The following is a 22,124-nucleotide window of genomic DNA, read 5'->3' as shown; positions in this document are numbered from 1 at the left end:
GTTGAAAGTATAAAATCCTGGCAGGGGAGTACACCAGGCAGTTGCGAGAACTTCTCTTAAAGCAGGGTAAGAGAGGCATTTTCCCAACCCGTTTAAGTTAATAAAAGTCTTTAAACAAAAACATGACAACTGTGTGTCCGGCTTTCATTTCTGACCCCCTCACATATGGTGTCAGGAGTGGGATCTGGCTCAATTGACAAACTGGGGGACCCTTAGATTTGAGAAACTCAGCAACCAAGCTTCTGATCCATTAATTGCCACAGAACACCATCAGATTTCACTTGTGCAGTAGCAGGGGAGAATTAATCCAACCTGGGGACCGAGTTTTAATACCCACAAACTTATCCCTCATTCCCCACCCAGAACTTACATTAGCCTTTCCTCCAAGTCAGGTTTAGCCTGGCGACATGGCCTAGATGTCTTGACAGGCTTTATAGATCCGGACTATTGAGGTGACATAAAATTCTTGATGCCCAATTACGGAAAAGAGGCATATAAAGTGAAGGCGGGGGAGAGAATAGCCCAGGGGAGTCTGGAAAAGGCTCAATTTCCAAAGCCCAAGGAAATTTAAACCTCTAACAAAACCAAAAGAGGAACCAAGGGTTTTGGGGAGGCAGACAGAGCCTCATATTACATCAGAGGCCATCCCACCTCAGATACCGGGGGAAGAGGTCAAAGTTATTCCTGACCTATTCTTAGTTACTGAACCTTTGCTTCAAGTCTTATCGGAGGATGGGAAAAAAGAGTGGGAATTTTTCTTCCTAAAAGCTGGATTGTTATACAGGGGTGATAGTGGGCCAGAGGGTGCCCCTAGATCACAAAAGAGGGTGTCCAAGAGTTACAAAAAAAATGGTATTGGAAATGTCCCTTTCCCACTTGACAGAGGCCCATCTAGAGATAAGCGAAACGCAAGCGCAGATTCTGAACCGATTCTATTGCAGATGGGAAGAATTTTGTACTCACTTGCTCCCTATGCCAGAAAACAGGTTTCCAAATTCCCTCTCCAGCTCCATTACAGCCTTTGCCAAACCTTTTTCACATATCAGCATGGATATAGTTGGACCCCTTGATCCATACAAATTGGGAAACCGATACATACTGGTGATATTAGATTATGCAACCTGTTCTCCTGAAGCCTTTCCCTTATGGAATAACATGACAACAAATTCTCAAACATTTAATTGCATTTTGTTTTCGAGAGTTAGGTTTCCGAGGAGATCTTGACAGACCAAGGATCTACCTTCATTAGTAAACTCATGTCAGAAGTAAAAGGAAATTCTTCAGATTAAAACACTTCGTACTTCTATCTATCATCCTCAAACTGATGGCTTAGTGGAACGGTTCAATAAGACTTCAAAACACATTTTAAAGAAACTGGTTGAAGCCGATGGCAAAAACTGCGATCTTATGACACAATGGGCCCTTTTTGACAACAGGATTCTCCCCATTTGAGCTTTTATGTGGGACAGAACCACAAGATGTCCTTGATATGTTGCTTGAAACCTGGGACGAATGGGAAAAAGCCATTTTGCCACTTTCTCAAACAGGTCATAGACTAAAAGAGCATATGGCTGCAGTTAGAACCATAGTACAAGCCAACATGATTAAGACCCAAGAACATCAGAAAGGGTATCATGATAGTAAAGCTGCTTTGAGATCCTTTTCTATTGGACAAAATGTTCTGGTTCTCCTTCTGTCTTCTGAGAACAAAATGCTGTCTAAGTGGCATCGCACCTACAAAATAATAGAGCAGGCAGGGCCCTATGAGAGTCTTGCAAACGGACTGAGATCAAGATTCATTTATCATGTGAATCTTCTTAAGGAGTGGAGAGAAAATCCAATCGAAGTTACTACAGTGGTACTAACCAGCATGTTATCTGATGAATCAAGTAAAAATACTTTGATTTCTACCGACCTAGCTCAAAACCAAAATGAGGATTTAATGGACTTCCTAGAACAGTTCCCTGAACAGTTCCCTGAACAGTTCCCTGATGTCTTCAGGACTGAAGCAGGCTGCGTAGAAGGAATGTACCATTACATTTGTACACCGCCAGGGAAGGTAGTCCATTTAAAACCACATCGGATACCTGAATCAAGAAATGACATCATCGTAGAGGAGATACAGAATTGAACATAAGGCCTTTTGAGTAACGTGTCTTATAGCGGACGGGAAACAGAGTGAAACGCTTACACCAAATAACGGAACCAACTCAGGAAGATGGCAAATTGTCATCTGTTTTATTATCAATTATCTAAAACAGGGAGTTACAACGGATATTGCACAGCATTCTCTCAGTAGATTTTACACAAAATCAGATCTTTATACTAAAAATTCATCATACGTGACTTCATAGTACGTGGCTGTTACGTCTCCTACACCCAACATCCCCTCTGCGGGTTCCACGCCCCCACCCTCGGCCTCTTGCCGTCCCACTCACTCACATACACATCCGATTGCACGCATGTCCAGGCGCCCATTCAGTCAACATACCCGGGGGTTTACTCATTCACCTGGCACTTACTTTCCCTCCCGCTCCTGGCAGCTACACTGGAGGCTTCCATGTCGCCAGGGTGCCCTGAATGGACCTCGGAGGATCCGCGCGTCACGTGACTCTCCATTGCAGCAATACCTCCGTATCACGTGATTTCTGTCACTCCCCATCACGTGATACGCCGTCATTGGATAAAAGAGTCCGGAAATCAATGAGCTTCGCTTCACAGCTGTTTCCACCCGGATTCCGTGACGCTCGTTCTGTTGCTGACTCTACGGATTTTCTCGACCACGTTTTCTGTACCACGGATTGCCTTTGCCTTGCCCAAGTATTGACATTGGATCACCAGTTGCCGGACTACCTTTGCTCATTGGATTCCTAGTGCCTTTGCCTCTTGTTACCTCGTTTTTGGAACTGTTTTCTCGCTACCTGACCCTTGGACTGTCCCTGATCTGCCTCACGGATATTGTTTCTTGCCTTGGATTCTTGGCCTCTGGCCTTCACGCTGGGCGTTTGCCTGTCTCCATACCCACCATCCGCCCTCCACCACTTGGGGAACCCCCAACGCCTCTCTGCTGATATTGAAACATCTATTACCAACACATTAGGTAAGCCATTTAGGATCATTTCCCTGTGGTTCTACTCTTGCCAACTGCTCTGTGCTTATCCTATAACCCATTGCCTTACAGCGTTCGAGGGGTCCTTTTCCGGCTGTTCCCGAATCCAGGCCTACGAACCACTTCACCTGTGGCCTCAAAGACCACACAGGCAGTATTTCTGGTGTTGTCTGTGCGGTACTTGGGGACGGAGGTATCCTTACTCTGCACGACCATCAAGTCTGTAACAGACTGTGAAGCCACTGGCCGTCGGAGTATGGATCCCTCCGCCGGGGACCCCGTGACCGCTTTAATGCAGGCCGTAGCGGCTCTCAGGACTGACGTGGCCACAGCCACAGCCGCCATTCACCACCGCCTAGACCGCCTACAAAGCGCACATCATTCCCCGTCTGCGGACATCGAGTTTAGGGATGCCACCCCTCCAGTCCAGGCCATACCTGCTTCCGCTCCTGCCCCTGTACTGGTCCCAACCTCCTCTCCTCTTGCTGCCCCAGAACGCTTTCAGGGAGACCCACGGACCTACCGCACCTTCATAAATCAATGCAGACTCCATTTCTTGTGCAGACCTCAGGCCTTCCCCGATTCGGTAACAAAAGCCGCTTTTCTCTTATCTCATCTGTCAGGCATAGCGGCCACTTGGGCAAATCCGTTCTTAGAGGGCAACCACCCTGTATTGTATGATTTTGAGCTTCTGGTCACAGAGATGGCTAAAGTGTTTGATACCCGCTACAAGGCCCAGGCAAGGGACCTGGAACTACTGGACCTTACACAGGGTAAACAAACATTGATCGAGTACATCACCCGGTACAACCAACTCGCCGCTGAAAGCTCTTGGCCTGAGGAAAAGAAGGCGATCGTGTTCTACCGAGGACTCAGTGGTGCTATGAAGGACGCCCTTTCAGTGGTCCCTGCCCTTCCTTCTGTTTTCACAGACCTTGTAGACCTTGCCCTACAGGTGGACGCTCGCAAATCCGAACGAAGGATGGAATCCACGTTTGGGCAGCCATCTCCAGCGCCGTCTTCCGTCGGTTCCGAGCCCATGCAAATAGGCGGAATCCGCAGTCCCATAACACAGTCAGAACGTGAACGTCGAAGAACCAATAACGCTTGTTTCTATTGTGGTCTAAACGGACATTATGTAAAAGAATGCCCCCGCCGACCGAGAAACAAAGTGCTGGGTTTTCAGAAGGCTCGCCCATGATACCGGGGGCACCGGCGAGCCCATTCACGACCCCCGCTGACCCTGCATTTGGTCCTATCAGACCTGTTACAGTACAAGCCCTATTGAAACCCACCAGAGACATCGTTCATGCTGTGCAAATAGTGATAGACTCCGGAGCCACGGGTTGTTTTATGGACATTGCGCTAGCACATCGTCTTAACCTACCTCTGATCCAAAAGGATCACCCCGAACCGGTACAGGCTGTTGACGGCACCTCTTTAGCCTCCGGCCCGATTAAGCATCAAACCGCACCTTTGGAGGTGGTCATACAAGATACCCACAAGGAAAACTTGTCGTTCGACCTCATTACCACACCCCAGTTCGGGGTCATACTGGGAATACCCTGGTTGAAACACCATAACCCGTTAATCAACTGGGGTACGGGACAAGTACTATTTGAGTCAGAAGAATGCCAACATTTCTGTCTCATAGAACCTGAGTCACTCTCATCTCCTGCCTCTATTCTCAGTGCTATGGTTTCCTCCCACATCAGCGACACGGCACCTGACGGCACGTCAGCACACACCGTGGGAGCCGTTATGGCAGGCATCCCCAAGGAATACCAAGAATACCACATGGTCTTCGATAAGACCGTAGCAGAAGGCCTACCTCCACATAGGCCCTATGATTGCCCTATCGATCTCCTTCCAGAAGCTCCCATACCCAAGGGAAGGGTCTACTCGCTATCACCAACCGAGCAACAAACCCTAAAGCACTATATACAACAGGCCTTGCGTTTGGGTCATATCCGGCCGTCCTGCTCTCCGGCTGCTAGTCCTATATTCTTTGTACCAAAGAAAGAGGGTGATTTGCGCCCATGCGTGGATTACAGACGACTGAATTCCATCACAATAAAGAACAGATATCCTATCCCTCTTATTTCCACGCTCGTGAATAGGCTGACTAAGGCATCGAACTATACCAAACTAGACCTAAGAGGGGCATATAACCTGGTCCGAATACGACGCGGTGACGAATGGAAAACCGCATTTTGTTCCCGACAGGGGTTGTTCGAGTACACCGTGATGCCCTTCGGGCTTTGTAATGCACCTGCAACGTTCCAACGTTTCATCGATGACATTTTTTCCTGATATCTTAGATACGTATGTGGTGATCTATCTAGACGACATCCTGATTTTTTTCTTCCTCTTTGGAGGACCATGTCTCTCATGTCAGGGAAGTCCTATCACGCCTAAAGAAGAATGCATTGTTTGCCAAACCAGAAAAATGCTCGTTCCATGTCAGAGAGGTGGACTTCCTGGGTTTCCACATTTCTCCTGGGGGACTATCGATGAATCAATCCAAGGTCCGTGCTGTCACGGAATGGCCAATCCCTGGCAACACCAAACAATTACAGTCTTTTATCGGCTTTGCTAATTTTTACCGACGATTTATAGTTGGGTTTTCTTCCATTGTATCTCCATTGACAGCGTTAACTAGCCCTCTTGTCCCCTTTATCTGGACCTCCATACACCAGAAGGCGTTTGACACTCTCAAATCTAGGTTTGTCTCAGCCCCTGTGTTGCAGCACCCCGACCCAGATCTACCGTATGTACTAGAAGCAGATGCCTCTTCGTATGCTCTAGGTGCCGTGCTGTCCCAACCATGCCCTGCCACGGGCTGTTTACATCCGGTTGCTTACCATTCGCGGAAGATCTCCGCAGCCGAATCCCACTAGACGGTGACCGAGAAGGAACTCCTGGCCATCAAGGATGCCCTCCAGGTATGGCGGCACCACATCATGGGGGCAAGGCACCAGACGATAGTGTACACAGACCATAAGAACCTCCAGGACTTGGCCTCGCTTAAATGCGCAAATAGCAGACAGGTGCGTTGGCACTTGTTCTTTGCTGCTTTTGACTTTGTGGTTAAGCACAGGCTGGGTTCGGTCCATGGCAAAGCTGACGCTCTTTCTCGCTCCCCTGGGGGGGAAACGCTGCCTCTGTTCCCGGACACGGTTTTGGGAAAGGGCCATGTCATATGTCTATGTACACCATCCCCACCCATGCTTACGACCATCAAGCAATGGGTTTCCCAACATCCACACTTACTCAATGAATGGGATATCGTACTTCAGGAGGGGTTGCCATTCGTCCAGGGTAGATTGTACCTTCCCATGAGCAATGTCCGCAATCAGGCGCTTGCTTGGTCCCACGACGCGGCTATCAACGGCCACCCAGGGCAGCAACGTACTCTTGAGTTGCTACACCGATGGTGTTGGTGGCCATCCATGAGACGAGACATAGATAACTATGTTAACACCTGCTCAGTATGTGCTCAATGTAAGGCTCGTAGGGGACGTCCCTTGGGGTTACTCCAACCACTACCTATTCCCCCCCAGGCCTTGGCATACCATCTCCATGGATCTTATCACAGACCTACCACGCAGACAGGGCTATGATACCATTTGGGTTATAGTAGATTCCTACACCAAAATGGGCCGCTTCATCCCCTGTACCGGCATTCCCTCAGCCCCGACCCTTGCCCGCCTGTTCTTTAAGGCTGTTTTTTGTCTTTTCGTTCTTCCGCAGGTTATTGTATCGGATCGTGGGTCACAGTTTACTTCCTGCTTCTGGCGTGCCCTCACCAAGCTCTTAGGCATTGATGCTCACTTTTCTTCTGCCTATCACCCAGAAAGTGACGGGCAGACGGAGAGAGTTAACCAGGCCCTGGAACAGTACCTGAGTTGTTTGACCCTCCAGTATCAGGATTCCTGGTTTAGCCTAATCCATCTCGCTGAGTTTGCATATAATAATGCCCGACATTCTGCTACGGGTTTCTCTCCCTTTTATTCTATGTACGGTCAACATCCCCGCACTCTCCCACTACCTGACCTCACTACTGCCACTCCTGCTGCTAACGCCTGTGTTCGCGATCTGGCCCATGTCCATGCTCAAACCCTTGTCCATCTTCATGAGGCACAGGCAGTTATGAAATCAAAGGCTGATAGGAAGCGGACGGCGGCCCCTGATTATCACGTGGGTGATCGGGTATGGTTGTCGACCAGGCATCTACGCATCCCCGGTTGTCGCAAACTGTTGCCTCGCTTTGTTGGTCCCTACAGAATCACTCGCGTCCTGAACCCTGTTGCTTTTCGCCTTGGGATCCCTTCTGCCTGGCGGCTCCACCCGGTTTTTCATACTTCCCTCCTCAAACCCTGTCTTGCTCCTACCTGTATCACTACGCCTCCTGCTCCCGTTTCACTATCCACCCCTGATGAGTTTGAGGTCAATGCCATCATGGGTTCTCGTCTTCACAGGGGGCGCCTTCAGTATCTCGTTGACTGGGTGGGTTATGGCCCTGAGGATCGTTCCTGGGTTCCCTCCTCTGATGTCCATGCCCCTCTCCTTGTTGCTCGGTTCCATAGGGACTGCCTGCCTGCCCACGAGGTCGTGGGCCGTTGAGGGGGGACTCTGTTACGTCTCCTACACCTAACATCCCCTCTGCGGGTGCCACGCCCCCACCCTCGGCCTCTTGCCATCCCACTCACTCACATACACATCCGATTGCACGCATGTCCAGGCGCCCATTCAGTCAACATACCCGGGGGTTTACTCATTCACCTGCCACTTACTTTCCCTCCCGCTCCTGGCAGCTACACTGGAGGCTTCCATGTCGCCAGGGTGCCCTGAATGGACCTCGGAGGATCCGCGCGTCACGTGACTCTCCATTGCAGCAATACTTCCGTATCACGTGATTTCTGTCACTCCCCATCACGTGACACGCCGTCATTGGATAAAAGAGTCCGGAAATCAATGAGCTTCGCTTCACAGCTGTTTCCACCCGGATTCCGTGACGCTCGTTCTGTTGCTGACTCTATGGATTTTCTCGACCACGTTTTCTGTACCACGGATTGCCTTTGCCTTGCCCAAGTATTGACATTGGATCACCAGTTGCCGGACTACCTTTGCTCATTGGATTCCTAGTGCCTTTGCCTCTTGTTACCTCGTTTTTGGAACTGTTTTCTCGCTACCTGACCCTTGGACTGTCCCTGATCTGCCTCACGGATATTGTTTCTTGCCTTGGATTCTTGGCCTCTGGCCTTCACGCTGGGTGTTTGCCTGTCTGCATACCCACCATCCGCCCTCCACCACTTGGGGAACCCCCAACGCCTCTCTGCTGATATTGAAACATCTATTACCAACACATTAGGTAAGCCATTTAGGATCATTTCCCTGTGGTTCTACTCTTGCCAACTGCTCTGTGCTTATCCTATAACCCATTGCCTTACAGCGTTCGAGGGGTCCTTTTCTGGCTGTTCCCGAATCCAGGCCTACGAACCACTTCACCTGTGGCCTCAAAGACCACACAGGCAGTATTTCTGGTGTTGTCTGTGCGGTACTTGGGGACGGAGGTATCCTTACTCTGCACGACCATCAAGTCTGTAACAGTGGCAAATAAGAAAAACATATGGGAGGGTGTGGTTGACTCAAAGGGAGCATCTAACTATACTTTCTATACGGGGATGGGTTGGGATAGGACATCTACATCAGGTGGGCAACTTAAGCCCACCCCTAGTGCAAGTCATCTTCAACAATTATTAGATACATAGCTCATAATTGGCTCTCAAACTATAAGACCCTTTGTTATGTGGCCCTCTACAATTTGTTGGAACGCTGGTGCCATATCTGGAACATTGAGTTCACTAGCAGCACGTAAGCCTAGACCCAGGTGCTAGGAGGTGGACTTGACTTTACCTCCTCACCCAATTAGTCCATCATCTCTCATCACCCATGCCTTCTGCCATGAAGATTTTAATTATGAACCCTTTTGCAAACATCAGGTTAAAGACATTTCCATTCTCACTTTATTATTTATTTTGCTTGTAGGGAGAGGGTCAGGCTAGAACGTTTGGAAACAAGGACGGCTTTTGATTTCCTACACTGACAGATCCTTAGTCTTTGGTTTTAGGTACGGAAACTCCTCTCAGAGCATTGTCAGAGGCATTTTCCCAATCCGTTTATGTTAATAAAAGGCTATAACCAAACATACAATTGTCCGGCTTTCATGTTTGACCCCTCACAGTTATTCCAATTGCACATGGCAGTATATGGTTTTTAAATTATGGCGTGGATTGAATAATTGGTACAGTTTCTACATGCAATGCATGGTTTTATTCCTTGATCCATATTGGTGTGTATGTATCAAGTTGCAATAAATGTCATGAAAGCTTCTAGCGAGCATGTTTTAGAGGAGCTCTGCATGTCATCCAGATATGTATATTGGTGGTCTTTTAACATTGTGTTACTTATTTCTGGAAGGTCTTTGATAAAATCAGCAGCTCATGTTCCATGCGCAGGTAGTGTAAGTGAATGGCATAAAAGCCTTGCATAAGTCTTTTACTTCATTCATTTACATTATGGCTCATACTCAATTTGTATGGCAGAGAGGATGGGCTGAACACAACTGGCGTTTCCGCCACCTCCTTCCTCTCCACCATACAAATTCTCCAGTACCTGCGCAGGCATGGATTTTCAGCATAAAGGAGGCAGACCTCATAGGGATCCATGGTACATGCTCCCTGCCAGCCCTCCCCGAGGGCTGGATGCCCGCGTTGAATGGATGCCGGCGTTGGAGGAAACTTTCTTACCATATGCCTCCAGAACCTTTTCCTCGTTGTCCAAAAAGGCTGTGGTAGAGGAGGACGATGCGGCTCAGTTGTTTTTTGCTAGGGCTTCTACATCTTTCTAGAGCGGAATGCCCCATCTGGTGGCTGCTTTGATGGTTGGACTTAAGCTAGGACCCCCACCTCTGACTGTTCCCTCTGTGGCTCAGGGATGCCCAGGTACTCCACCAATCCAGCTAGCCTATCGTGGAAGGCCCTCGCTGAGGACGAGGTGCCCCGATCTTACTCTTCATCTGTGTCCTCCTGATCCGTGGCCCCTTGAGGGTCTGCAGGATCCATGGGTGGCATTGTCAGTGCCACAGTGGCCTGAGGTGCAGCGGCCGCCAGGCACAGGGCTGTGATACTAGGATGCGCGGGAGCCGGTGTAACCGAGGAGGTCACCGTGACTACAGGTGGTGCCAGCTGCAGCTGCACTGGAGCCGAGGGCTGTGTAGGCATAGGAGGAAGCATCTCCTTAATAATTCCCTTCAGGATGCCCCCCCATTTGAGGTGACTTCATCATGGTGAGAAACCTCTCAAAGAAGCCTTCCTCGCATGCTGGGCTGCCTCCCGATGGGCGCTCCTTTATAGGCATACACGGCATGACCAATGTGGAGAGCTATGATTTTCTCGCGCTGTGTCTGCCCTGCTAGTAATTAGCACTGGTGTAGCGTACTGACAATGAGGGCACCATGTAGATTGTGCACCACGCTACCTGTGGCATGGTCATGGGAGACCATTCCACCCTTGGAATGGAGTCCTGCCCTTGGGGTTCGTTGGTGTCGTGCATCAGCATGTGCCACCATTTTGTCAGCCTGCGCTGCCATTTTGTCCTGGACCGCCCAAACCCAGGGTCTGCGTGTGTCCGTCGTGGAACTGGCTCTGGCCTCTACCTGTTTGCTTGCAAGCATAGGATCGGGCCTCCTCTGCACTTCAGGCGTGGGCCTGGTAGGCTTACTTCCCTTGGACATGGAGGCGGTAGTGCTGCTACGTGTGGGCGTCCCCTCAGGCCTTGGCCCGGTACTTGGGCAGGGCCCCTCGGGTACTTTCCAGTATAAGAGCCATCTGGCCCCTCAGTACTGGGACAGGGAGGATCTGTGGATCCCTCAGCTGCTAGCTCTAGGAGCCTTGGTACCCTGGCTGGTGAGAGGACCCAAGTGGTCCCTCCCACTTGGCTGCTTCTTGGGGAAGGAATCACCTTTGCGGGGTGCTTTAGAGAACAAAATGCTAACCTTGGCCTTAGTTTTCTTGCGCACATACTCCTTAATAAGTTTGGGCGAAGATCTGGACAACAGCTCCCACCACCTCGCAAACTGGTTCTTGAGTGACCGGGGAGTAAGGGCGTCACACCTGAACAGCCGTTCCAGCCGTGGTCTTCGCCGAGCCACCGGAGGCAGAGTGAATGTGGTTCCGACATCGAAAGGGATCCATCGCAGGAAGGGAACCTACTAAAGCCCACCGGGGCCGATATTCGCCATGCAGGGGCGAGGCACCGGAGGCAGGTGTAAATCAAAGTACCTAAGGAATTTGGAAAGAATAAAGAATAAAAACCGTGGGACCATGGTCCCAGGGGAAGACGGAAACGCATAAATTAGGAGGGGAAAAAAGGCTTCAACCACAGCACTGGTGAATCAGGTCCAGTCCCGTCAGCACGGAAAAGAGGACTGAGGTGTGGCAGCAGAGTCAGTTGAGCGCAGGCTCCTGGTGCCAGCCCCCATGCGTGACTGAATTTAGGGGGAAATACTAAAAGGTTCTGTTCCCGTCCCTAGCAATGGGCACCCATGCAGTAAGGAGGAAAGGGGACGGGACGTAGGAATATGTCTGCTTCCTTGCTTGGAAATTCCCATTCTGCCAATTTCTTCTTCTTTTTCCGTGACTATCTTTACTCATAATCTTTTTTCTTTTGACTCTGCATCTTTTCTTCCTTTTCTCCTGATACGGCGCCTAGTACTCTGCATTCCTCTGTACTATTTGTGCTTGACTCAGTCTGTCCTCTGGGCTCATTGTCCCCTACTCGTAAAACTCCTCAGGCCTGGCTCTCTGCCGACCTTGCTTCCCTTGTCCGCAGCTTGCATGAAGCCGAATGGCAATGGGAAAACTCTTGATTCACTTATGACTTGCTTTTGCTTTTATCTTTGGACTATTCCTTTGACACTGCTTTATTCTCTTATTTTTCGGAACTTTCTCCCATCCCATCACCCTTGTCGTCTTTTTCAACTTCTGCACAACATTTTGTCTCCTAAAGCAACTGATCCATCTGCGTTTTTGTCCCTTTCCTCCTCCGACTTTGCAAATTACTTTGCATCTAAAGTGGCAAATCTCCGCTCTGCATTTACTCTGCCTCTTCTTCCTTCCTGATTTTACCTTCATATTCTTTTTCTTCATTCTCTCCTCTTGCTGATTCCGACACTTCTGGCTCGTGCTCATCCTACTGCTTCTCCTTATGATCCTCGTTCCTCTTCTCTTATCCCTCAGGTCTTTCTCAATTCCTTCCTTATCTTACTTCTCTTATTAATTCTTCCTTTGCAAACTCTTGCTTTCGAACCACTTTTAAGCATGCACTTATTCTTCCTATAAACAAAAAAAAAAGACTCTCGACTTCTATTCCTGCTAACTATCGCCCTATCTCACTTCTCCCGTTTCCCTCTAAAATTCTGGAGAGGGCGGCCTGTGCTTCGGTAACCCGCTATCTAAACCTTCACTCACTTCTTCTTCAATCTGGCTTCCGTCCCGTTCTCTCTACAGAGACTGTTCATGTCTCCAACTCTGTCCTATCTGTTTGTCACTCTAAGCCCTCCTCTATTCTTATTCTTCTTGACTTGTCGGTGTCATTTGATACTGCTGATCACTCTCTCCTCATAGCCTCCCTTTCCACTTTGGGCATTTTGGGGTCTGTTCTTGAATGGTTCCGCTTCTATATTTCTCAACGGTCCCACTCTGTATCTTGGGCTGGACACTCTTCTCCTTCATTTCCTCTCTTAGATTGCGTTCCCCAAGGATCTGTATTTGTCTTTTCTCTCTTTCTAGTGCTCCTCTTTCTGCTCTTATCTCTTCATTCAATCTTTCATTTCATCTGTACGCAGATGACACTCAGATCTTTTTCTGCCTTTCGGCCATTGACTGTGTTTTACACTCTGCTTTTTCATACGGTCTCTCTGCTGTTCAAAACTGGAGGTCTCCTCATTTTTGCCACCTCAACCCTTATAAAACTGAGCTTTTGTTCTTTCCTGCCTCAACTATTCCCCCTATTTCCCCTCTATCTTCTCTTCCTTTTTCGCCATCTGCACGTAACTTGGCCGTTACTTTTGATCCTTCTCTTTTGCTCTTGCATCTTTTATTGCTTGTTCTTGTCGTTATCCACTTTTCACCATTCTTCGTGCTTGCCCCCCATCTCTCTCTTCATGCTAGGACACTTCTTTTTTCTCTTGTCTTTTCTCGCATTGATTACTGCTCATCTCTATTGCTTGGACACCCTGCCTCATATCTCCTTCGGTCTATTTGTAACTCCTCGATTCATCTCCTTTTTGCTTTATCTGCTCGGCCTTCTATTACATATCCTTTACTTTCTATTTCACTGCTTCCTTTTGAATCCTCTCAATTGTCTTCCAATGTACCAATGGTCTGGCTCCCCCTTATCCTTCTTCATTAGTCTTGTTCTATGTTCCTTCTCGGTCTCTCAGATAACAGACTTAATTTATCTTAACTGTCCCCCAAATCCCTATGCCTCTTCTCGTTTCAGTTCCTTTATTCTTCTAGCTCCTAAACATTGGAACTCTCTTCCACTCTAACTTTGCTCTGCTACATCTCTTCATATTTTTCAATCAAACCTAAAAGCTAATCTTTTATCTATTCTTGCCAGTTAATTCGGTCTGCTTTGCCTCTTCTGTTATTACCCCGTTTACATTTTCTTTTGATTGTACTGTTTTTTGATATATTCTGTTTAGCGCCTTTGGCAAAAGGCGCTCTATGAATTAAATGTAATTGTATAATATGGCTATGTTTCTTTCACGTCCCTCCATCCCCTTCCTTTACTGCTTCCTTTGGATTTCCCCTTTCTCTTTAATTCTTCGACCCTCCTATCCTCTTGTAGCAACTCTTGTAGCAACTGTAGAGGAAGTCAGATGTACGTCTCAAAAATGCTGTTCGCTGTTGGAGCTAACATAGAAAAAGAAAGCTGAAAGGGTAAAGTGGTCTGTGTGCCCACACTTCTACTGTTAAGTGGGAGGCAGTGGCACTGCTGATCAGAGCTGGAATTATGCACCGACAGAAATATGCCTCGATTTGTCAGATACCAAGCCTAGCAGACCCGGACCAATTTATACCTCTTCTTGAATGCATTCAAAGTTAAACAGCCTTTCCCTTGAAGTTACAAAGATATTCTGACAGCATTGCATTAGTCCTGAAGATACTGTTGTAAAGGTCTAGATTCAGCGCTGCCAAGGGGGTACCAGCTACATAAGTGATGCAGTGACCTACGAGTCATGTGATGGGTGGCGTCATGGTACATAGATCTAGTGTGGTAAATTACAGGGAGGTGGGGCGGCACAGAATCACACATGGGGTAGAAAGAAGTGTGTGTAACATGCAGGCATGAGGGTGGGGGCACGAGGGAGGCGCTAAGGGGTATATTCGCAAGGGGCTTGTTGAACAATATATGAACAGCAGAACGGCCGTGTTTCATAGGCCCAAATTAGGAAAGCATTTTGTAAGCAACCAAGAATGAAGAGCTGCTAGCTATTTTGTTAATAAGGTTTATTTTTGCAAGCTGAGCAGAGACAGTGGAACAGCAAGGTCATACTCCCAGGACTGCTCCAAGAGGTATGTGGGGAAATGTGGCAAGAGAAGTGGCACTCAGGCCACTTTCTGCCAGGGCTTCACAATAAGATACTTTCGAGGCCATGCGGCTAGGCACCTGGACGCACAAACAAAATTAGCAGAGAAATAGAAATACAATACAATAAAGGAGCGTGAGATAGGAGCTGGATGGCAAGGGGACGGGTACTGAGGAGTCTGCGAAAGGGAGAGGGGTCTTAGTGTCCCTGGGGTGTAACATTGTAAGGTGTCCTCGCTATTGTCTGTGAGGCTCGTCATTGGGTGAGCTCATTGAGAGGCTCTTGCTCCTGCTATCTCAAAATGCCACGCCCAATCAACCTGCAGCAAGTTATTAATTTGTATGTTGGTCTATGCCAGCCAAATGACCGCTAAGGGTTTTTTTCCAGTTGTCAGCATAACGTAATTGAGGGGTGGTGTAGGAGAGCTCATGACGTCATGAAAGGGTGTAAGGGTGTTAAGATGTTATGTTCCAAGAAATGTTTTTTCGAATGGAAGCCACCTAAAGTAAGGAACACTATACGGGTCTCACGTATTTTCACCAATCAGTGCTTTTGTCCTGCCCCAAAATGTAACAAGTGTGTATATGTACATTTTGTTACTCAACTGTATAAAGACTAATGCTGCAGTGGGTGGCGTCGACTTTGCTTCCGGGACGTTGGTCCCAGCTGTTTGGCCAGTTAAAGCTGCATTATTTCTTGCACAGTGTATACTCTGCTTTGGATTCCTTTTTTGGTACCTTTTTGGATTACAGTTAGAGAGAAGCCCTTCTCTACAATAACCCTCTGCCCCCAACCAAGTGGTCATTGACACCCGACTACACAGGAATGAGTCATTTACAGAAATACAGCATGCACTTTCTTACCAGGGTTTGTGTATCTTTTAACATCGCAAGAGTGGCTCCGTGGGATGTGCAGAACATCTGGGAAGCATTCCAGTATTTTCTCTCAGTAGAAAAGAAATAACAGGTCTGGCCGTCCATCAACCATCCATCAGAGCATGATGGCTTTTCCATTCCTACAGAGAGAAGAATATGTTAAGTCATTGCTTGGAAGAGGACAAATTCACAATTTTCAGATGCTTACATTTGAAGTTTGTTTTTAAAGGTAAGCACGTGGAGGGCCTGCTTGCCCATTGGGGATCTCTGCCTCTCCATACTGGTACTCTGCATAATGGAATGTTGCCATCAATGTCATCCATCCCCCTATCCACAAACACACACTGTGGAATAGTGGCACCAAGTTCATCCATCCACGGTCCATAAAGAATGCAATGCTAACATTATCCCGAGTCCACTTTCAAGGGCAGAGATCAAGAGAAGTGGCTTTGCGAGTGGAGGTTCAAGTGTCTATTAAAGAACATAAAATGCTCAGGGATTAGGTTAAACTAATCAACCTAGTGGTAACTCAAAGCAAATACATCAGGCTTTATGGAGGACCATAGTCGATGAGTCCTTTTCTCTTTCCATTAGTCTCTGCCAATTGACAGCCAAGGTTACTTTTGGGGTTAAATTGTCTCAATACCTAATTCTTGGATCCTGTAGTTTGCTGGTCTTTCATCACACTTGTCAGGATGTCACTCTCCTCTGGATGTTAAGTCGACGCCAAAGCTCTTGGTGCCGTCTATATATGGGCTAGCTGACATTCACTTTGATCTTTGCCAAGGTCACCATGGGCCCAGGGTTCACCAAGGGTCACCTTATCGGTGTTGGAAGATAATACTACCAAAGTCTCTCCCATCACTTAGGTCTCAACCATTCCGATAGATCATCACCCTTTGATATTGGCACCTACTCATCCACCTCTACTGTCTCGGCTGTGCCTTATCTCCTCCTTTCCCCTACTGGTTTTTGTTCTGGTTTGTCTCCTCATAACGCTCAGCTCCTCTCCTTCCTTTTTAAATTGTCTTCTGTCCACCTCTCACAGTCTATTTGCCAGCAAGAGTTGCTCTCTTCCATTCACCCTCTCCACGGTTCTGGAAACCACCTTTCTGTTATATTTACCCTCCCCCCACCTACATTTTACCTACAGGTGGATATCAAATTTAGATTTTAATTTAGCCCCCTGCTTACTGCTCACGTCACCCTTCTTCACCACTTTTTTCTCGGTCATGTCACGAATGGTTCAAGGACTACTCCAACACCCAAAGATTGTTCAAGGGTTTTTATTCATCGATTCAACTGGCACTAGGGTCATCCCTCTCTGCCTCATCTAGAAATAGCGTTTTCCACCCCAACTCGGGCTTCCCGAATCCCGGGTTAGTATCTAGTGAATAGTGACCCCCCGCCCCTACTGTCTAATCTCTAATCTAACTGATTGGGATGACCTAAAGGCAAATCAGATCTAAATAGACTCTCTGAGGAACTTTCAAAGCTAGCCCTCCACTACCAATGTGGTAATAGCTACCACAGAACCTGGGAATGTGGCATAAGAATAGAGAGCCTGTAACTGAAGGAAGAAAAGCCTTGCACTGGCTGAGGATAGAAGACGGGATTCTATTCCAATCCCTGAACAAAGTGCATAGGTGTCTGTATGGCTCTGTCCCAACATATCTTAAGAAACAGTTCTCGAGATACCCACCTCAACGCGGTCACTGAGATCTGAAAAGAAAGGCAGGTTATATCTGCCTCGTTTCAGTCAAGCAACCGGTTCAGGCAAAGCCTTTCCAGTGCAGGCAGCACAATATTGGAATAAGCTGCCTCTTACCCTACGGCTGGAAAACAAATATTTGACCTTTAGGAAACACCTGAAAACTCATTTGTTCAAATGAGTCCACCCAAAGCCTACTAAATACTAATACCTGCTGTAACCGCCTGTTGATGCGTTGTATGTTTTATGTTGAAGCGCCCTGATGCCTGTGGACTTTCGGTGCTCTACAAGCATATAAATAAAATAAAAAAATAAAATTCAGGCACTTTGCCTGACGTAGCCTCCTTCCCCTCACACCATGATGTTTCTTTCCTATTCTACTGTCTGTCGTCTCCTACTTGCAGCTCCACCCACGTTCACTCCCTCTTTCACCTCTGTCCAGCCGATATCTCTCAGCCCTACTACTGCCTCAACCCTTCGCTGTTACTCCCATCTCCACACTACTACTCAGTCCCACTCTTTTCACTCTCACACCCACTTCCCATTCACTCCCTAGACACTCCCTTTAATAATTCCTCACATTAGTATTTCACACACACACACACACACTTCCCCCGCAGTACCCCTTGCACTCACCAACCAATACCTTACATGTTCCGATATTGCGTGAGGACCTAATCCAGGAATTGGTCACAACAAGAACATCCCATTAATAAATACTCATATTCTTTATGTAAAACATGATGTACAAGGAATGATAGTGCACAGGATACATACACAGGATATGGTTACAAGGGTCACAGACCTTCTTGGATTAAGCCTAATATTAAAGCAAATAATATGGTATAATAGTCTCATACTATTGAATGTTTGGCACACGCTTCACCTCAGTATCAATGTGTGAATATGCTTCCGCCTACCCCTTGAGACAGTATTCATTTGTATAGCAACACTGTGGGTGCTACTATTGGCGCTTAACAATGACTTTATCCTCCAACTGATTACTAGTAGGGGAATCCACACATTCCAACTTATAGGTAACTAGCCCTACCCCCCGGCGTTGTCCAGGTCTGTAGTTGACATGCACGTGGGGGTCTGCTATAGCCTTGTGTTATACTGTGTCCTAACTTCCCATTTTTGCAAAATCAGCAAATCTCCCAGAATCGCCTATACTGATAGCAAAGGACCGGACCCTGCTTCACCCCTGTGCAGGGCGATTGGGTGGGGTTGGTCAAATTTCAGTATCACCAGTGCACCCCCGACTGGTATGCCGACCTCAGGCCAACATTTCAGCCCACCAACAGTTCAGGGGCTGGAGTAAACAATCGCAAAATCTGCAATCTCCTGAAATCCCCTACACTGATAGCACATGGTTGGTCAGATTTCAGTTTCGCCAGTACACCCCAGACTGGTATGCTGACCTTGGGCCAACATTTCAGCCCACCAACAGTTCAGGGGCTGGAGTCAACAATCGCAAAATCTGCAATCTCCTGAAATCCCCTACACTGATAGAACATGGTTGGTCAGATTTCAGTATCGCCAGTACACCGCAGACTGGTATGCCGACCTTGGGCCAAAATTTCAGTCTACCAACTGTTATGGGGCTGGACCCAACGCCGAACATACAAACAGACTTTCATTTAGGGCATACCCAATAGACATAGCACTTATCACAAGGTGATAATGCAGCGACTCTGTAGAGCGCATGATACACCGCATGTTGGCTCCAGTGCTGAGAGATAGAGATACATATTGATTTATTGGCACTTGAGGCCTAGTCCATTACATACTGCACTCATTATATAGGGATACCACCTGGAATCTGTATTAGCAGAGTATCCGAACGTAAGGATTGGCAGGTTGCTATTGCTTTCAGGCATATCTACGACCATTATTAGTGGGTGATATGCAGCCTAAACATATGGGGGATTGCCTACATACCTGTGGCACCCCGAAAAAGGATCACGTTGGCCAAACATTAATTACTGGTCACGGATGGCATTTTTATGCACGTACACTATACAAATGGGTCAACCTGTGACATCACACGCCATGCGTGTGACGTTAGTGTTTACAGGGAATTTAGCCCAAATTAAATATGGCACTGCGGCTTTCAGAACATGTAACGCCGCATCAGGGAGTCCTTCAGTAACACAGGGACCAGGAGCATCACATCAGCTGGCCTAATAGTACTCCATTTAAAGGTATGTCATGCAATGAAAAAAAGGGCAAATAATATTTTGCCCGATTATGGATATGTTAGAATATATAGGCATCTTTCTTTGCCCTAAGCTTTTTTGCGATCAAAATCCTGTTCTTTTAGTAATATTCAAAATGGGGTCGCATTTGTCAGTCATGAGTAAAAACAAAATAGAAATGTGTTCATGTCTTCCTCTGTCAGTCATTACAAGAAAAGGCTGGGTAGGCGTAGAGGGCATGTATCAGCCGCCAGGTCTTCACTGATAAACCTACATTGAATAACATTAAGGACAGGTCCTCGTATTCCGAGATGTAGGAAAGGCTGCTCCAATATGTCTCTATTCTCTTAACTAAATGTTATGTAAAGACTGGCTGCACTAAGCAGAGGTTAGTTACGCAATGAGTCATAGTGTTCAGCCCTTCCAATTTGTTAAACACACAAAAGGTATATTTTAAAGGCTATGAAAATAGGGTGACCATTGTTGGAACGGAGAGCAAGTGGATTCTGTGTTTAGGGTCTCAAACATAAGTCACCGTCTGTGAACTGGTGGAAAGAGCTTGTAATTAAACGCATAAAGAAAGTGGAGACTCTTAACATAACAATAACTTCTGTTGAATATGCAATGTGTTCTGCCTTCTGGGGATTAGGTTAACATTGTGTATGTAGTCTGAGTCTGAACATATTGAGGTTATCTTTTGCAAATGAATCACAAATGACCTATGCTGATGCAGGTTTCATGTTTGTATAAAATGAGACGCTGTGCACTATTCAGGCACTTCAATTCTCCACTCTCCATGAAATACTGGTCGTGGATGAACCTGAAGTCCGCTCGAGTGTATGATATGTGCAAAATAAATCTTACCTTGCAATTTTGAAACTCTGTCTCAGATAATCTACTTTGTTTGAAATATAGTACTTAGAAGTCGCAGATAGACATCAGTATTTCACTATTTATCTAGGGTAACAACACCCAGATACTTCTATGCAATCCAGACGAGGACTATAGTTTAGGTGAGGAATAGCCTACATACCAAGCATGAGAATATTCACTAGGGTAATGAGCAAAAGGTTTCCTTGGCGGCAACTGCATGTTTAGACACAAGTTCACTCTAAAGGCCAAGCTAGGAAGGCACAGAAAAATTACATGCACGAAATGTCACTTACATGATGACATTATTAATATTTGGAAATTACAAAGTGTATTAAAAGATTATGGATCACTCGCATGATGTCCTTTACATTTGGGAATCACAAAGGATTACGAATTGAAACCAACAAGGGCTAGTGCTTACTCTGTCTCAGATAATCACAATTTAGGACACATCAGGGATCAGAATACCAATGTACAAAATTTGGATTGAACCCATAAGTGATGAGGTACTAACTGAATTACTAATATATATGATTTATTAGTTCTCAACAATGAAATCGGAATATTTTCTTTTCTTATCCCTTACCAAACCTTCCCGTGCCAAGCCATATGCCTTTCTTCTGTCTACCATAAAATACTGGGAATTATGCTTTGCACAACTAGAATTATTTTTTTCAATTTGTCGTTCATTTTGCTGACTATATACTGTGATACAGATTATTAACAGTGTGCACGTAAAGCACTTACTGCCAAGTACAGCAGTGATATAAGCTGTATGATATTAAGCCCAGCCCTAGAGAAAGAGCTAGGTGCGATCGAAACACTTGTCGGCACAATGGGTGTGTGCCAATGGCACTTTAAATGAAAAAATAAAAAGACAACTGTGGCTCAGCAATGACCGATTATTTCTTGAATACTTTTATGGGACTTTTGAATCATTTGACCAAGTAGGACATGCAGCAACCAGAGGTGCCAGAACTCAATATATTCAAATAGTTTTGAGGTATGGGGATACCTTACGCACCGACTAAGAGCAGCCCACGGCAAACCAGTTACATTGAACAAGCGCAGCAAAACCAAGCATACCCCCACATTTTTCAGTAGCACATATTTAGTTTGCACATATGCAGTGACACAACCAAGTGATGTCCAGCAAAACACAGTTGTGTCAATGTGGTAGAATGGCACATTTGGCTTGCGTTTGTAGACTCACTAGTAAAAGCTAATTAACTGTGATAAAGGAAACAGTAGGTTTACATGACCTTGTGCGTTATGTAAATGAGCGGCGCAGAGGGGTCTGCCTAAAAGTACAGACCACCCAGGAGGAGCAGATGTGCAATTTGATGGCAAACTCAGCCTCATCTACTACTGCTGCCACTATTTTAGAGACAGCAATCAAGGCTGATTGGAAAGTCAGAGTTGATTGCCACTGCTGTGAGCTCCGAAGCATTTGTTTGGGTGGTCATCCATCTAATGGGATACTGATGTGCTCACTTGAGTTCAAAGAGCTAGGAATAAGTATATGTTGCAAGGAATTGATGCAAAGTTCTTGGGTGGTTACAGCAAAAGCTTTTATAAATTAGTAGGACTCTTGCAGGAAGTAATACGTTCTATATGTAGGCACCAAGTGTTTGAAAGGTAATCCAGAAAAATGCATGTAGCATTATAGAAGCTTGGCTACAGGGATGTATTCCACTGC

At 46.7% G+C, this 22,124-nt stretch overlaps 1 protein-coding gene across 3 annotated transcripts in view; it reads right to left on the bottom strand.

Annotated features, from left to right (window-relative positions):
- Window positions 1-22,124, bottom strand: part of LOC138580143 (early activation antigen CD69-like) — a 267,208-nt gene that overhangs the window by 61,445 nt on the left and 183,639 nt on the right. For all 3 annotated transcript variants that reach the window (XM_069650462.1, XM_069650461.1, XM_069650463.1), the window contains exon 4: window positions 15,632-15,783. In XM_069650462.1, the coding sequence (XP_069506563.1) occupies window positions 15,632-15,783 (152 nt within the window). The remainder of the gene's footprint in view (window positions 1-15,631; window positions 15,784-22,124) is intronic.

The sequence above is a fragment of the Ambystoma mexicanum genome, chromosome 3p, assembly GCF_040938575.1.
Source record: "Ambystoma mexicanum isolate Mex_15411 chromosome 3p, UKY_AmexF1_1, whole genome shotgun sequence".
NCBI lineage: Eukaryota > Metazoa > Chordata > Amphibia > Caudata > Ambystomatidae > Ambystoma > Ambystoma mexicanum.
Note: the sequence above shows the minus strand (reverse complement) of the source record. Positions and strands in the feature narration are given on the sequence as shown.